This window comes from Mytilus californianus, unplaced genomic scaffold, assembly GCF_021869535.1.
Source record: "Mytilus californianus isolate M0D057914Y unplaced genomic scaffold, xbMytCali1.0.p SCAF_7, whole genome shotgun sequence".
NCBI classification, from domain to species: Eukaryota; Metazoa; Mollusca; class Bivalvia; order Mytilida; family Mytilidae; genus Mytilus; species Mytilus californianus.
In genome coordinates this window covers 6759203-6776572 of record NW_026262723.1, presented here as the reverse complement: position 1 = coordinate 6776572, position 17370 = coordinate 6759203, and the positions used below count along the sequence as shown (strand labels likewise).

General features: G+C 33.0%; 1 protein-coding gene and 1 pseudogene across 1 annotated transcript in view; both read left to right on the top strand.

The window, feature by feature from the left end:
- Positions 1-3149: 3149 nt before the first annotated feature.
- Positions 3150-6185, top strand: LOC127708182 (uncharacterized; annotated as a pseudogene).
- Positions 6186-10379: 4194 nt separating this feature from the next.
- Positions 10380-17370, top strand: part of LOC127708970 (sodium-coupled monocarboxylate transporter 1-like) — a 29179-nt gene continuing 22188 nt past the window's right edge. Inside the window, exon 1 of the mRNA XM_052214202.1 lies at positions 10380-10974. Within this exon, the coding sequence (XP_052070162.1) occupies positions 10600-10974 (375 nt within the window). The 5' untranslated portion in view covers positions 10380-10599. The remainder of the gene's footprint in view (positions 10975-17370) is intronic.

The following is a 17370-nucleotide window of genomic DNA, read 5'->3' as shown; positions in this document are numbered from 1 at the left end:
TTTGTTATTCGTAACAATAGATCTATTCAATTTACACTTGTTTCAGAAATAAAAACTATGAAGTATAACAATAGAATTGGGGTGTAATTGATTAATCTTTGTTGCCTTATCTTGTTTGCTAATGAATCACATGTAACTCTGAAGGCATGTTTGTTTCGCGTTGATTTTTATGTTTAAATTGTTTCACATTTTGTCATGTCGGGGCCTTTTATTTCGACTCTGATTGTTAGGGGACGACCACTTAATATTCCGAGGAGGGGGTGCAGAATTGTGAAATTAAATAGTCTGGCCTGGTTAGGATTTAAAAATAAATAACCTCGCCCAAACAAAATGAAAATGTATATTTTGCACAACACAATGCAGTAAATAAAGATGTACAAAAGCACGTCAAAACCGTACAAAGTTGAAAATTAATTTCCCTCAGAAAAAAAATCCACCTTCCTTAAAAATAGCAACTGGTTGTCCCCTTAGTTTTCTCATTGGCAATCATACCACTTCTCCTTATTTTATATATGTCTTTCAAAGAAACAATGCAACACATTGAAATATATAGGTATACCATAATCGAAAGAACAAAGGTTATTCTGATCCATGAAAGATACTACATTAAGTGCACTATGTAAAAAAGGACGACAATGACGAATGACGGACGTGTACTGGTAGATAATAAACTATATAATGGTAATTTCGCATTATTTTATATATGACCTTGGCATAAAGAAACTAGTATACAGACGTTCATAATGGACGAACATATTCTTTTCATCGATATGGAGTTTTCATCTTGTAGGGGAAAAGGCTATAGAGGTACACAAATATGCTTCAAATGCCACCCACACGGAAAACCTCCTTCATGCATGGGCCATTTGGAATTGAATATTTCAATATTTTAAGTGGACCTTCAAATGTATTTCATCTCGTTGACTTTTTGTCTAATGCTTTACATGATTTAGATTGATTTTGAAAATATTGCTTACGTCCCGGGGACACTGTTGTCATGAACAATTGTGGCTTTCACCACAGGAGATTCGCCGAAAATACCCTTATATTTATTTTGGGACACCGTCATAAAGATTTATCATATCAACCTCTACATATCACACAGACTTGAATACATGTGAAGTATTTTTTAAAGTAATGAGACTATTTGCATAGTCATATGAATTACGCAAGTAAATTGACTGAGATTTAAGACTTGCTATACTTAGTATATTATATATATCCTTATAATCAATTGAACTAAATTTGTTCATGTGATTCTTTTGTGAAATGTAACATTTTTTAGGGGGAGGGCAATGGTACAGAGATCTATTGAAGGTATAATAGGGAAAAGGAACTTCATATGATTGCTTATTTATAATTACACTCCAGTTCTATTGTTATACTTCTTAGTTTCTATTTCTGAAACAAGTGTAAATTGAATAGATCTATTGTTACGAATAACAATGGATTTTGACCACAGGGTGTGACGAGCGGGGTTTCTGGAAACCCCTGCTTCTTCATCCCGCAAACAAAGTCCATTGTTATTCGTAACAATAGAAATTGATTATTTTTTTAAATAGCATGAACATAAGAAATTACTAATAGAGTTCACTACAAATTGTTTCAAGATATTAAAAAAAAACACATTTTAGGAAATTCCAATAGCGAAAAAATCAAGCATCTATTTTGAATACAAAATTATCCTTTAAATACTCCTTTGCTTGAAGGTATATTTTTTTTTATCCCAGTCATATGTCTCTATTCTAATTTCTAAAGCATTGAAAAACGGAGATTCTAACTCCCGGACCCCCTCCTCCTCGGTTACCCAGTGGCCGATCAGGGGTGGAGGTTCCGCGGGTTGGAATGCAATTTGAATGGTTGGACCCCCCCCCCCCCCTTTTTTTTCTCTTGAATTGGGAACCCCTGGCTGGACCAGCCCCTGATTGCCCCCAAAAAGGGAGTTCCTAAATATTAAATCTGTATCTTTGTGTGTTGAGCGTGTCTGGTAGTCGGGTTTCTAATGCAGACACACCTATCCCTTAGTATGTCCGAATATGATTGGGGTTTTTTTTCCCGAGAAGAGGGGGGAGGAGCTTTTGTTCTATAAAACCGTATTAAAGATATAAAATAAAGTTATGATTACCTTTATTAAACTGATACAGGTAAGTACTTTGGGTTATAATATTGTCTTCATCTTTAGTCTCTTCTACCAAATCCAACGCTTGCCACAAAATGTCGTCTGTCTTATACCCGTCCATCTTGACAACTGAATACAAGGAGCATGATGTATTTTTTGTTAGTAAGAAGAATACACGAAACAGTCAACCTTGACCTGCTGATCCATATTAGCACATGGATTTAACGGGAATATGTAAAACAACTTTGACATTTGTAAAATATACTCACTTGTCAAAGTTTGAACAAAGATAATCAAAGAAAGGTTACTAGTGGGGTTTCATGTAATAAAAAAAATTCTTATAAATCATGGTTTGATATTATCAATAAATATGCTATCCTTTTTTTTATTTTTTTTTTTCATTTAATAATCAATGTTAACAAATATAGGGTTTAGAATGGGGTGTAAGTTAGTTATACACCTCGGGATACGGCGTGTCTGGATAAGAAACCCCTCCGGCCTCCGGCCGACGGAGTTTCTTATCCAGACACACCTATCCCTCGGTGTATAACTATTACATCAAGTAGTAGTGAAGACATCGAGCAGACTATTAACAAGGCTAGTAGTGAGATTTGTCAAGGTTATTGTAAATTGGGTGTAACAGTTTGACATCTTTGCAATATTATTGTTATAGAGTAAAAGGTGGTTTAATAATGTCTCATTTATAAGATCTCGTCATTCAATCTAGTTGAGAAATAATTGAGCGAGTAATGGCAAACTAAATATTATAAAATACCGTTAAGTATGCGGTATTGAGGAGTAGTCGTCTCGAAGTCAGAATAATGTGTCTGAGTAGGGTGACATGTCTTTATTGGAAAGTAAGGATAAAGTGTATAAAGTCATTCAACAAAATCCCTACTCGCACTTGACGAAATCAAGCACAAAGGAACAATGCCATTATTGCTGTTCTTCGTCTACCAAAATCTTTCTCACATCTCGATCAAACTTAAGAGCGAATCTAGAAACTATGGATTGTTTTTGCATTGCAGTAATGACTTGGAACAGGAATCTAAGAAATAATCTATGTGTACCTTTTATAAGGTATATAGGCAAAAGAGGTTGCCAATTTCCTGAGTTATTTCACATCGGGGGCATTTTTTTCAAGTTTTTCAATACTGTTTATTTGCAGTGTACATTATATGTGTACTTTGGGGTTGTAACAATATTATGCGGAAATTCTGAACATTTATCAAACATATGAGAGACAAAAGAAGGCTCGAGACCGTAATTTTGAAAGATGTCTGTCAATTTTGAATATTTATCAAGGAGGGTAATAAAAAGAATCTTCATAACCAAATAAAAGATCTATCGGAAATATAAAGTGTCTTTCGGTTAAAAAAGAGGGACGAAAGATACAAGAGGGACAGTCAAACTCACAGATCGAAAACAAACTGACAACGCCATGGCCAAAAATAAAAAGACAAACAGACAAATAATAGTACAGATGACAGAACATAGAAAACTAAAGACTAAGCAACACGAACCCCACCAAAAACTGGGGGTGATCTCAGTTGCTCCGGAAGGGTAAGCAGATCCTGTTCCACATGTGGCACCCGTCGTGTTGCTTGTGTTATTACAAATCCGGTAAATAGTCTAATTCGGTAGGTCACATTCGTGAAAAGGGAAGGGTATTGTAGTTACGACATAATGAACATATCCGATATCATCTGTGAAACGGTTATTCCATAACGGTCAATCTACTCGTGATGGCGTCCGTAAAATTTATGAAGGGATGATTTCAACTTCACCATTTGGAACTCTTGGTTTAATAGCTTCCTTGTAAGCAGCAATCCTCTATCAAGGAAATCATGATAGAAAATACAAGCCCGGGAATATCGTATCAATCTTCATATCCAAACAAAAACATCTATCATAAGTATAAAGTGTCTTTCGGTTACAATCTTCATAACCAAATACAAAATCCATCGGAAGAATAAAGTGTCTTTCGGGTACAATCTTCATAACCAAATAATACATCCATCAGAAGAATAAAGTGTCTTTCGTTTACAATCTTCATAACTAAATAATACATCCATCAGAAGAATTAAGTGTCTTTCGGTCAGAATCTTCATAACCAAATAATACATCCATCAGAAGAAAAACGTGTCTTTCGGTTACAATCTTCATAACCAAATAACACATCCATCAGAAGAATAAAGTGTCTTTCGGTTACAATATTCATAACCAAATAATACATTCATCAGAAGTATAAAGTGTCTTTCGGTTACGATCTCCATAACCAAATAATACATCCATCAGAAGTATAAAGTGTCTTTCGTTTACAATCTTCATAACCAAATAATACATCCATCAGAAGAATAAAGTGTCTTTCGTTTACAATCTTCATAACTAAATAATACATCCATCAGAAGAATTAAGTGTCTTTCGGTAAGAATCTTCATAACCAAATAATACATCCATCAGAAGAAAAACGTGTCTTTCGGTTACAATCTTCATAACCAAATAATACATCCATCAGAAGAATAAAGTGTCTTTCGGTTACAATATTCATAACCAAATTATACATCCATCAGAAGTATAAAGTGTCTTTCGGTTACGATCTCCATAACCAAATAATACATCCATCAGAAGTATAAAGTGTCTTTCGGTTACAATCTTCATAACCAAATAATACATCCATCAGAAGTATAAAGTGTCTTTCGGTTACAATCTTCATAACCAAATAATACATCCATCAGAAGAATAAAGTGTCTTTCGGTTACAATCTCCATAACCAAATAATACATCCATCAGAAGAATAAAGTGTCTTTCGGTTACAATCTTCATAACCAAATAATACATCCATCAGAAGAATAAAGTGTCTTTCGGTTACAATCTTCATAACCAAATACAAAATCCATCGGAAGAATAAAGTGTCTTTCGGGTACAATCTTCATAACGAAATAATACATCCATCAGAAGAATAAAATGTCTTTCGTTTACAATCTTCATAACTAAATAATACATCCATCAGAAGAATTAAGTGTCTTTCGGTCAGAATCTTCATAACCAAATAATACATCCATGAGAAGAAAAACGTGTCTTTCGGTTACAATCTTCATAACCAAATAATACATCCATCAGAAGAATAAAGTGTCTTTCGGTTACAATATTCATAACCAAATAATACATCCATCAGAAGTATAAAGTGTCTTTCGGTTACGATCTCCATAACCAAATAATACATCCATCAGAAGTATAAAGTGTCTTTCGGTTACAATCTTCATAACCAAATAATACATCCATCAGAAGAATAAAGTGTCTTTCGTTTACAATCTTCATAACTAAATAATACATCCATCAGAAGAATTAAGTGTCTTTCGGTAAGAATCTTCATAACCAAATAATACATCCATCAGAAGAAAAACGTGTCTTTCGGTTACAATATTCATAACCAAATAATAAATCCATCAGAAGTATAAAGTGTCTTTCGGTTACGATCTCCATAACCAAATAATACATCCATCAGAAGTATAAAGTGTCTTTCGGTTACAATCTTCATAACCAAATAATACATCCATCAGAAGAATAAAGTGTCTTTCGGTTACAATCTTCATAACGAAATAATACATCCATCAGAAGAATAAAGTGTCTTTCAGATTACAATCTTCATACCAAATAATACATCTAACAGAAGAATAAAGTGTCTTTCGGTTACAATCTCCATAACCAAATAATACATCCATCAGAAGAATAAAGTGTCTTTCGGTTACAATCTTCATAACCAAATAATACATCCATCAGAAGAATAAAGTGTCTTTCGGTTACAATCTTCATAACCAAATAATACATCCATCAGAAGAATAAAGTGTCTTTCGGTTACAATCTTCATAACCAAATAATACATCGATCAGAAGAATAAAGTGTCTTTCGGTAATAATCTTCATAACCAAATAATAAATCCATCAGAAGTATAAAGTGTCTTTCGGTTACAATCTTCATAACCAAATAATACATCCATCAGAAGTATAAAGTGTCTTTCGGTTACAATCTTCATAACCAAATAATACATCCATCAGAAGAATAAAGTATCTTTCGTTTACAATCTTCATAACCAAATAATACATCCATCAGAAGTATAAAGTGTCTTTCGGTTACAAGTTAATTTATTTTAGTTATCGACGTCCTTCATAAAAGCATGTAAAATTTGCAACAGGGTAAATAATTTTGGGGGTTTGCATGGTAAATTCATTTCACAGATGGGTTTTCCCCAAGAGGTTGTTTTCAATACTTTCGTAAAATGACAAAATCTCGTTCAAATCAACTGGCCTGTCTTGGTTGTATACAACCTTAACTGCACAGTGACTTCATTTCAATGAAATTATGGTGCCAAACAAGAAATTTTCGATTTTGTCACAATTATTCATATTTCTCTTAGTGCTTGACCGATTTTGACACTAGCCATATTTGAACTCTCGTAAATATATCGGATGTGGTATTGAAATAGACGATTCCTATCCTTCCAGAGCACCTGATATTCCGGTGTTGGTCAATTTGCATTGCCTTTAATTTTAGTTTCACTTGTCTTGTTGTTTATTTTTTGTATGTTTGGGTAGTAATATCCTCTGGATTTCAATTTTAACCCCCCCCCCCTTTTTCCCCTTCCCCAAACCACCATCCCACTACCACACATACACCCATATCACGTATTCTAAATGTCATCTTTAATGTAATGGACCTATTTTCGTGTGTAAAGGTAGGCATCGAATTAATAAGACTTTGTCTACAGAGAGGGTGGTAAAGGGTTATTTTCGTGCAATGTGTTTTGCCATTTTTATTTCACGTGCAGCCGTGAAAAAGGTTCGTTATTCACCGTGTTTCGTGAAATCGGTAAAAAGATCAACGTGCAAGAAATTTTTAATTGTTCGTTCATCGTGAAACGGCAATTTTATTTCGCGTTCTTTCGTGAAGATACCCCCCTTCCCCCTTTACGCCCCTCTTCAGACTGTCATCTTGGTACTTCCATAAAATTTTATGATGGTTTAGGCTGAAATAAAAAACACGGTTAAGGCTTACTTAAATACCCTATTTATTTGCCTCAAAATGCCTACCCTGACGTTCCATTAGCGCTCTTAATGTCTACCCTGACGTTCCATTAGCGCTCTTAATGCCTACCCTGACGTTCCATTAGCGCTCTTAATGCCTACCCTGACGTTCCATTAGCGCTCTTAATGTCTACCCTGACGTTCCATTAGCGCTCTTAATGCCTACCCTGACGTTCCATTAGCGCTCTTAATGCCTACCCTGACGTTCCATTAGCGATCTTAATGCCTACCCTGACGTTCCATTAGCGCTCTTAATGCCTACCCTGACGTTCCATTAGCGCTCTTAATGTCTACCCTGACGTTCCATTAGCGCTCTTAATGCCTACCCTGACGTTCCATTAGCGCTCTTAATGCCTACCCTGACGTTCCATTAGCGCTCTTAATGCCTACCCTGACGTTCCATTAGCGCTCTTAATGCCTACCCTGACGTTCCATTAGCGCTCTTAATATTGAATCATGACTAAATTTCTGGTGATCCCAATATATTCAAGGTAAATACACCAATATATGCTCAAGTCACTTTTTTGTATGAGGCTGAGAAATTGGGGAAGGGAGATGTTTACCGAGCCCTTCAACAGTTTCGTGCAGAATATTGTTTGTATACTGCAGTTTAAAATGGCTAAAATTATATTGATGAAAATAAAACTTATTTTCCATCCACAAACAAACCACCAGTTGAAAAGAAAAGTGACGTGGCATGAAATTGACATTGATCGATATATCCCTGTGTTACTATATTTAGTAGATAAAGACAACAGGAAATGTTCTAGCTGCAGTATAAACAATTGCGCCAGGCCAAATAAGAAATAATTCCTACCTAACCTATTTTTATAAATGAGGAAACCAAAACACACATATTTTTTTGTTTGACCTTTAAGGATGCAAATGTCAGATTGTGTGATGTAGTCGTGCGGTTTAATGTGGATAAAATATGAAATTGTGCGAAAATCCTTACATACGAAAAATATTAATTGATGAAGTTTTTTTCATATATGCAATACATTTCTATTTATCATTGTCATACTAATTAACCACACGTTATGCCATAAATAATTGCAAGGCTACGCAACTTACACGCTTCCGTACAAATCACCGTAGTAGTAAACATTACAGTTCAATGCGGACTACATGCATATTAATAAGTATATAAAGCTTGGTTCATGAAAAAAAGTGTTAAAAATGGGGATGGGGGTCTATTCTATTATTTTTCATGATTTGGAAAAGGTTAATTCAATGTGAATATTTCCATTTGAATATTTGGTTTTAATCGGTTACTAATTACAAATTAATAATTACATAAACCTTTCATACGATTCCGTAATTTTGATTGGCCGAGGCATTCCAAATAATGTATTTTCTATTTCTAAATAAAATGCAACATCTCTGACTTTACGTATCGTGACAACATTAAAATAATACACAGAAAAAATAACGAAAGTACTGATTTGACTCGTATCTTCATGGTAATGGCATAAACATGAATTTATTAGAATTGAATGCTTCTTTTTGTAATTTTATAGGGTTGTACAAAATTTTATAGGGTTGTACAAGCGTTGACCGTCTGCACATTTTCAATATGAAGCGCATCCGCGTTTTTAAAAGTGCCTCGATCAACGATTTAACACCCCAATAAAAGAAGCATTCAATTCTTAAACAAAATAACCCGCAATATAGGTATCTCAAGGTTTGTACACATGATTTTCATATTTGAGAGTCGCACAATGTATAGATCCCCGTAAATACTTGCTGTAGGAAACGAATTTTGTCAATTTAAAGAAAAATATTAAATTTAATCGCTTTATTGGCCTTTCATATGAAAATATTTATTCCCGATTTATGTACTAAGGTTAACGGATGGTTTATCAAAGACTATTTACTTATGGTCTTGCTTTTCCTAGTGTATTCATAAATATCGATAAAGACACTTTTATGAAGTAGGTGTGACATCAAAATTTACTTGTATGCCCTTAAGTTGTCAGATTAGATTATCGTATTCGGATCGAACACGTTATTTTCCTATTCGTTGCCTCAAACGCAAATAAAGTATTTATAAACAAAAACTAAAACACATACAAAATGTATCTATGGGAAACAGCTCGCCTAGACGAGTGCAGCAAAGTTTTATTTTATTCTAGCAAAAAAAGCTGTCCTCAAATCGCTTTGTAAACACACTAAGCCGCTGCAGCATACATGTCTTACAAACATATCTACAAAGAAAAATAAAGAAATAGAATTCGTTCATATCTATAAAACAATATTTACATAATGTTCTTTCAAGATCTGCAGAAAAAACGTAAAGCGTTTACAATAATTAAAAAATTAATACAAAAAAATTTCACATGGGTGTGAGGGTGGGGAAACTTTACTGCACTAAGACTGAGCTTCGAATGGTCAAAATATGAAATTTTCAATGTAAACTTTTACCGCGAATGACCAGTCCGTGCTATCATATAAAGAAACCTTGTACTCTTAACTATGTTAAGGTGACTTATTGTTATACTAAAATAATTTAAATATTATTGTAAACATGAACACATGTTCCCAATATAACAACAAACCCATGTGCTATTGATAGTTAATAAATACATTTGTTTTATTATAACATTTTATTTGATTATTTATTTATTGGTTGATTTTAAGAACTAGATAATTCCTCTCATAAAAGACAGGATATTAAAGCTAATTATTAAATCCATGTACAAAAATTCCCGTATCTTTAGGAACACATTTTACGTACGGTACTATCTTTAGGAACAAATTCTACGTACGTTGCTATCTTTGTGAAAAAATAATGATGTCAGAGTGTATCATATGCCAAATATCTTGTCATGAATTATAAATAGTGGCTATTGACTGTTAATTGAAAAAAAAATCACTAGCGTCAATCTGGTTTATCTGGCTCTTCAAACTGTAGTAATCACAAGACCGCAATCCGAACTTAATTCGGAAGTAACCTTTGAAACGATAAACTGACAGTCTGTCTTGTTTGCATAATAAAACAAAATATCATAAGGATCTGATTTGTAAAATGTCCTTTATCTCTGGTGTCAATTTTAATATATCATTTATGGATCTATATAAGTGAAGTGAAGACCAGTAGATAAAGATTTATCTTTAACCGAACTGTATATACCTGTCAATGTCGGGTTGTTTACCATGCTCCAGTGAGCTTAGAAGTGTCAAACTTTACATATCAATCTCGCTTTGACAAACAAGGGAAGTACATGTCTTCACTTCAAACAGGCGTCATTAGTAAAGGCCGATAAACATGTTTACCGTTTAAAAAAAATATACCAAAAAAGTTATCATCGTATAAAAAAGACGTCACAACAGAGAACTTTCATTTCTTTAAAAATTAAAGAAGTAACTGCTTGGTAAAATTACAGTAAGATAATCATGTGGAATAGAACTTATACTTATAGTTTTGAAAGAGGGGAATCAACGCTCTTTCATGTGGCTGATTATGTTGTTTTTGGACTAACTCTTTTGGTTTCTGCTGGAATAGGACTTTTCTATGCAATTAAAGACAGGAACACTACTAGCGAGAAAGAGTTCCTGCTGGCGGGACGTAACTTGTCAGTGTTTCCTGTCGCTTTATCGTTACTCTCAAGCTTCATCTCAGCAATAACACTACTCGGAACACCAGCTGAAGTTTACAAGTACAACACGATGTACTGGCTTATTTCTATAGGATTTGTTATATCTGCTACTGCCTCAGCTCAAATTTTTATTCCAGTATTCTACAACCTAGGAATCACGAGCATATTTGAGGTAAGTTTGATTTTTGTGATTTATACTGCTGTACCACCAATTCTCTATTGCTGTCTTTTGGAAAGTTTGAGGCACCTCCGAGTATGCAGTCAGTCTTTAGAAATCTCCATATTTTTAATTTATACTTGCATATATTTTTTACAGACTCTTAATTGCAACGTTCCTGTAACCAGCGCATTTGAACTTGTATCGATTTTCCTCCATTGGTACACTACGTTTGCGGCCCTTGTTTTTTATAAAATATAATCATTTATCGTATTTTTGTTTTCGTGTTGACGGATTTCATGGTGGTTAGCCACAAAAATTATTGAATGAAAATACATGAATATGTATAATGTAGATAATGATATCAAGTTTCGCTATTCTCTTTTATCAGAGTTCATCATCTTATATATATATATAATAACCAGTAATCGATTTTAGATTAACGTCTGTCTTGATTATTTAAACGCGAAGCGTTTCTAGAAGTTAGATAATGAACTTATACTTTGGTGGATAGCTTTCTTATTGGCAATCATGGCACCTAGTGACATACCCTTATTTTTGTATTGATAAATACTACACAATTGTAGCCTTCCTATGCGGTCTCACTAATTAGCGACAAGAAGGATAATTTAGCGACAAGAAGCGACAAGAACACTATTTAGCGACAAGAAAACAAATTTAGCGACAAGAAATTTAATATTCTATCAATAAATAAAAATTTATAAAAAAGTCAATATCTATAGTAGTAAAGCATCACACATGTTTGAAACATAGATCTAATTGCTGCATTTATTTGTGAGATGTATTACAGCAAATATTACGTTTTCCCTGTCATATTATGATATTAATTTTTACTTATGTTTTAGAACAATTATATATATTATCTTATAATTTTCTAACACTCTCTTTGTCTTATATATGATAAACTGACTGCATGCAAAATGCATTATTGGTCATTAATTGTGCATCATTGTCCGGCAGAAAAAAAACGGACATAATTTCACGGTGAGAAACAATGAACCAACCAAGGAATTGTATAGTAAGAAATCCTTGTTGAAATCAAACAAGAGAAAAAAGGTAATTCAAATTAAAACGTAAATATTTTACATCATTTCATTTTGTGTATTGCCTCATTAAACGATATTTATCATGTTTATGCATGTACAAAGTTAAAGGTGATAATTGGATGTTATTGTAGCAATTAAAACAAAGGACACGCGTATCGCTTTTCTCATTTGATTTTTTTCTTAACATATTTTTTTTTCTTCAAAAAGGACAAATGGATTAGACACAATTTGTTTAACTTAGTAAGCCTTCTCATTTGATGTTTCACATAGTGTGTACTGTTATCTTCAATCTTTTATTCGGAGTGTTGTATTTTGGTGATTTTACTTTTTCATACAATGACTTTGCTTAAAACAGTACATACATTATCTTAAAAATATTTCGTTATATTTAATAGAAACTAGACAATCCCTTTCTTCTTTACAAATGTTTAATTTCTTCATCTATCAATATAATAAAAGTAATGAAAATCACGTTATTGCTGCCCGTATAGATGAGAAAAAAAAATGCCAATGCATATTTTTTTTAAATATATTTATTTGGAATAAGTTAGTTTAATAAGAATTATTTTAAAGTTCTTGTCGCTAAATAGTCTTCTTGTCGCTTCTTGACGCTTCTTTATCGCTTATTAGTGAGACCCTTCGTATGAGGTCGATACGAGGCTATATCGACCGGAAAGAAGGATATCGACTGAGGACAAAGTAGTTAGAATATACTAAATAATATAACTGTTACAATACATTGTACAGACTTTACAAAATATACAACCAGCTTAACTTTATACCACATCTTCTTATTTTTATATTAATAGTTTCAGGCAAGAACATTTGATCAGATACTTGATTTATTATAAACCTTTAACGTAACTGGGCTGACGTGTTTATCGAATATACCCCAAGGAAACAACTTCTATCTTAAGTGCATGGATTATACCTTATTGTAAACATTATCATTATAGTTTTCATCTGATAAAATTACCTTACGGGTATTTCTCACGATAAATGATACTTTGTTGACAAGATAGTATTATCACATGTATTGTTAATACACTTTGTTGACAACATAGTATATCACATGTATTGTTAATATGATTAGTTTAGCTATCTTTCTACATGCTGGGACTATTTTACTAACGTCAGTATAATAGTCCTTGATACATGGACATGCTCAAACACTTTTCACATGTCCTTGGCAGTAGCCGTTGCTGTCCATTATCGGAATTTTGTACATTCATGATTGTCGCATTGATCTGATTAGCGAGGCTCTTAGTCTAAATGATTTCGAACTTAACTATATATTTGGTATTGGGATTGCTAGCATTTTTGTTGAATATCGTATTTTGACCTCTTAAACTCAACTGCCATTGATCATTTTGGTTTATATAGCTGTGTGATTTCTCTTGACGACTATCTCGCATCTTTCCTTTAATGACTATTTTATATTTTATCTCAGGGTACCGTCGCGTTCAGGATTATTTGGTATTAGTAAATGACTTTAATTTCATGATCTTTTTATTAATGGAGTAACTAATTGCTATTATAGTTTGATTACATTGTCATTGTATTTATAATGATAACTAGGAATGGAAAGAATTTTGTAGCAACGGATCAGGTACCGTGAGCTTAAGAAGCGGGATCTAGCACAAGAAAGAATGGGTTAATAATAATGAATATAAAAATAATAATTATAATAATAATTAAAAACCAATTGTTCAGAGAACAATTGAAGGTCTTTCCACACCAAAGAAGATAGTTTCCTCAGACTGATGCGATAAATAAATGGTTTTGATCTGCTTTAAAGTGAACTAAAGGAGATAATGTGCTACTTCCGGTTAAGTAGATCTTACTTCCGGTCTCATATGATAGCTTCTTTCCCACTGATTCCAAAAATTTATAGTTTCTATATACTTTTGCCTGTAAACCCGGATATAATTGACCACTTCCGTTTTACAGAAAGTCACGTCTAGTCTTAAGTGATAAGTAAATGTATTTAAATTACAAAATATATGGATTCTGAGTACTTTTTATGAAAAAAGTGCAAAAATGGCTACTTCCGGTTTTCTCAAGGTCACTTCCGGTTGTCATTTTTCAAGGTCATATGTCACCTAACCTTTGTACAAGGTCATATGGCTTTATAATGAAATAAGTTGAAGTAATAATCAAATAACCTTATAATAAGACATTTCAGGGGCACTAACTCCTATAAGATGCCATTAAATTGAATCAGACCTAATGTAACAATGTAACATATCTTCATTACATAAAAGCAGACATTTTGCAGTTGTTCTGTTATATGTATCTTTCAAAGTGTAGGAGAAAATGCAAAAACAAGCAAAAGTCAACATTGAGAACTTGACCTTGACCTTTGACCTTGACCTCATTTTCTAAGTTAGGACCTAGGAGCCTCAAATAAAAAGATTCCAGGGTTATACGGTTAACGGTTGATGAGTTAAAAACACATACCGACAAATTTATTTTGAAAAGGTAGATAACTCCTATAAAATTTCATCGAATCGCTTCGATCCAAATTAGCCAAACATTTCTGAGGATGTAACCAACAATTTGTAAAAAGAATTTTGTCGATATCTTTTTTTTTTACGAAGGAGATGCACACTCCGTAACACTAGACTGTAAAAGTTTTAAAGAGTTAAACTAAAAACTCAGTCATCAAAAATTATATAATGCAAATCTTTACAAATAAAACCCGTGTTCGTGAATCGTTTGATTTGACTTATAAATTCTTCATTTCAGCGAGTTTTTTGAGATATTAAAACTCCTGTAAAAATCCGCACATTTTATGTACATAACTTTTAAGCAGACACATTTTATTGAAAGAAAATAAACTTGAATGTAAGTACAAAAACAAGTGAAAAAATGTTGCCTTAAAAGTAAATACAAAAACGAGTAAATACCCGTATGAACAATTCTACACAGAAGGCACACGGTAAGTGCATGTCTCAATTTAGGTAGAAAGTATGTTAATCGAATGTAAGTAATTATAAACAATGCGATAAAAATGAGTTTTTAGATGAGATTTAAAAGGTTATGGAATATTTAAATGGGATAGAGATACAAGGTGCCGCGAAATTAAAAGTGTGAAAAGCTGATCTCTTTACACCTCAAAGTCGTGAATGTGGCAATCCATTTGTTTATAAGCTGTCGGTTCTATTTCAAAACAACTAGACTACGAACTGGTATTCCGTTAGAACGCATGCGCAGAATGTACATTTTAACTGTGTCATTGTGCAATAAAATGCACCGGGTGAAACAGAAATCATATTTATTATGGTTTTAAAACCAATCAGAATTTCTCACGAAAGTTTGATTGGTTGCTTGTTTGCTTAACGTTCAGTGGCAAATACTTCATAAACAAATTAACAAAAGATCCAAATGGATTGTATTGCATAGCGGAGCGACAGAAGCCGGGAAGGGCGAGAATTTCGACAGATACTGAAAACTGAGGTTATGCTGGCTAGTGGCAGAGTGTTGTAGACCACATACGAAGCCCTCAAAGAATTATTGCAAGGGTATTTAATAATAAAAGGTCAGAGAGCAGGCTCTGCGTAAAATATGTATCCTACCGGACGTTGCTGCGTGTTTAATTATACATCCCGCATACCCAAACAGACGCCCAACTCTAATATGGGTTTTACCGCCAGTTGGCAGAGGTGTAGGTTCCATAATTCTATACTCCAGTCCACCATTTGGTTGTTCACGAACGGAAAAACAGACACTCAGACAAACTGAAAGATTTAAATATTCAGTTGAAAATTGTACAAAGTATGCAATTTTCCTCTTGCAAAGATTGAAAATTTCCATTCTACGAAATAAAAAAAAAAGATAATTTAAAACTTTAGCTGTTTTCTTATAATGGTTCTCAAACTTCTGGCACCCAGTTCTTGTTTCATGTTTGTGACTTTTCCACAATCCACGTCCAACAATGACTCACCACAGTTTAATAGAGGAAATATCAACGTAAAATACTAAATTTCTAAATCTTAAATGTACAAAGATTGATACATATGCTCTTAAAATATACGTATACTGTATATATGCTAATAACTTTGAAATGCTGGAAAATAAAAATGAAATTTAATTGCATACATGATGCATTGTACCTATCCAGTAAACGAAACGGTTCATAAATTCTTTGTTTTTTTTTAATAAATTAAAATTCACAAACTAGCGTTCAAGTGCACTGAATATAAAAATTAAAAAATATGTTAAATTACATTTTTCAAATCTTTATCGAAACATAGTTGTACAAAGGACATGCTGGACATGCGTTACACGACAGCAACCAAACGACCTAAAAAACCGACAGATATCTAGAGGTCAACATAGAGCTTGAACATGTTTAGCATAATGATAAAAAAAAATGCGTCAATTTTCATGAAAAAATTGCTTCGAGCTTCTTAACGATAAGTCCAGCTACGATAAAGACCATCTAAACTCGACTATCGTCTTCGAAGATCTACAATTTATTATTTTATTTTATAATGTCGATGTAAGTCTTAGAATGATTAGAATAAATTACTTTGTTTTACATAAATAAGTTTCTACGAACTGATTCGAAAATTGTCTCCTTCAAACTGTACTTTTTATATATGTTTTTAATTTCATTTTTTTAATATATATGGCTTTTACTCAATTATATAAAAAAAATCTTCTGTTCCATATAATATTGATTATATGGCGTGTACATCTTTATATAAAGTCGCATTGCGAAATCTTCAAAATTGGACGACGAAGCCGGTCTTCTGGTTTCTCTGCACTTGACCGTTTACTTTCTGTGATTTATCAACACATTAGTCGGCACTTCGGTCTTTGTCAGTTTTCAGGTTATCGTTTAATCATAAATGTTGTGACATCTATTAAAACATGAAAATTTTGTAATTAATAAAAGGTTTCATGAAGAAGAAAACACCATAAACATTGAAAATTATTTCCTTACAAAGTGAAACAATTGCGTCATCCAATGGATTGAAACAAACTTCTCTGACTTATGATAAACTTTCATTCTTATCCTATCAAATATGGTTACAAGCTTTCCTTGTCTTAGTATGTTTATGCGAACAGTGCAATCGATAACGAACCAAGAAGAACTAATTGAATATGTATGTCCATTTCTAGTTAGTAATAAGGAACGTACATTAGTAAATTGACGGAAAATAAGTTACTTCATCTATATTACATGATGGTACATGAACATGTAAGTGTATGAATAACTAACAGCAAGATTGCATTGACAATTTTATATAGTATGACCTTTCATTTTGTTCTGCTGATATGATAACTTATAATCAAGTCCAATCGTATCCTCATACAGGTGTTACACGACTATATC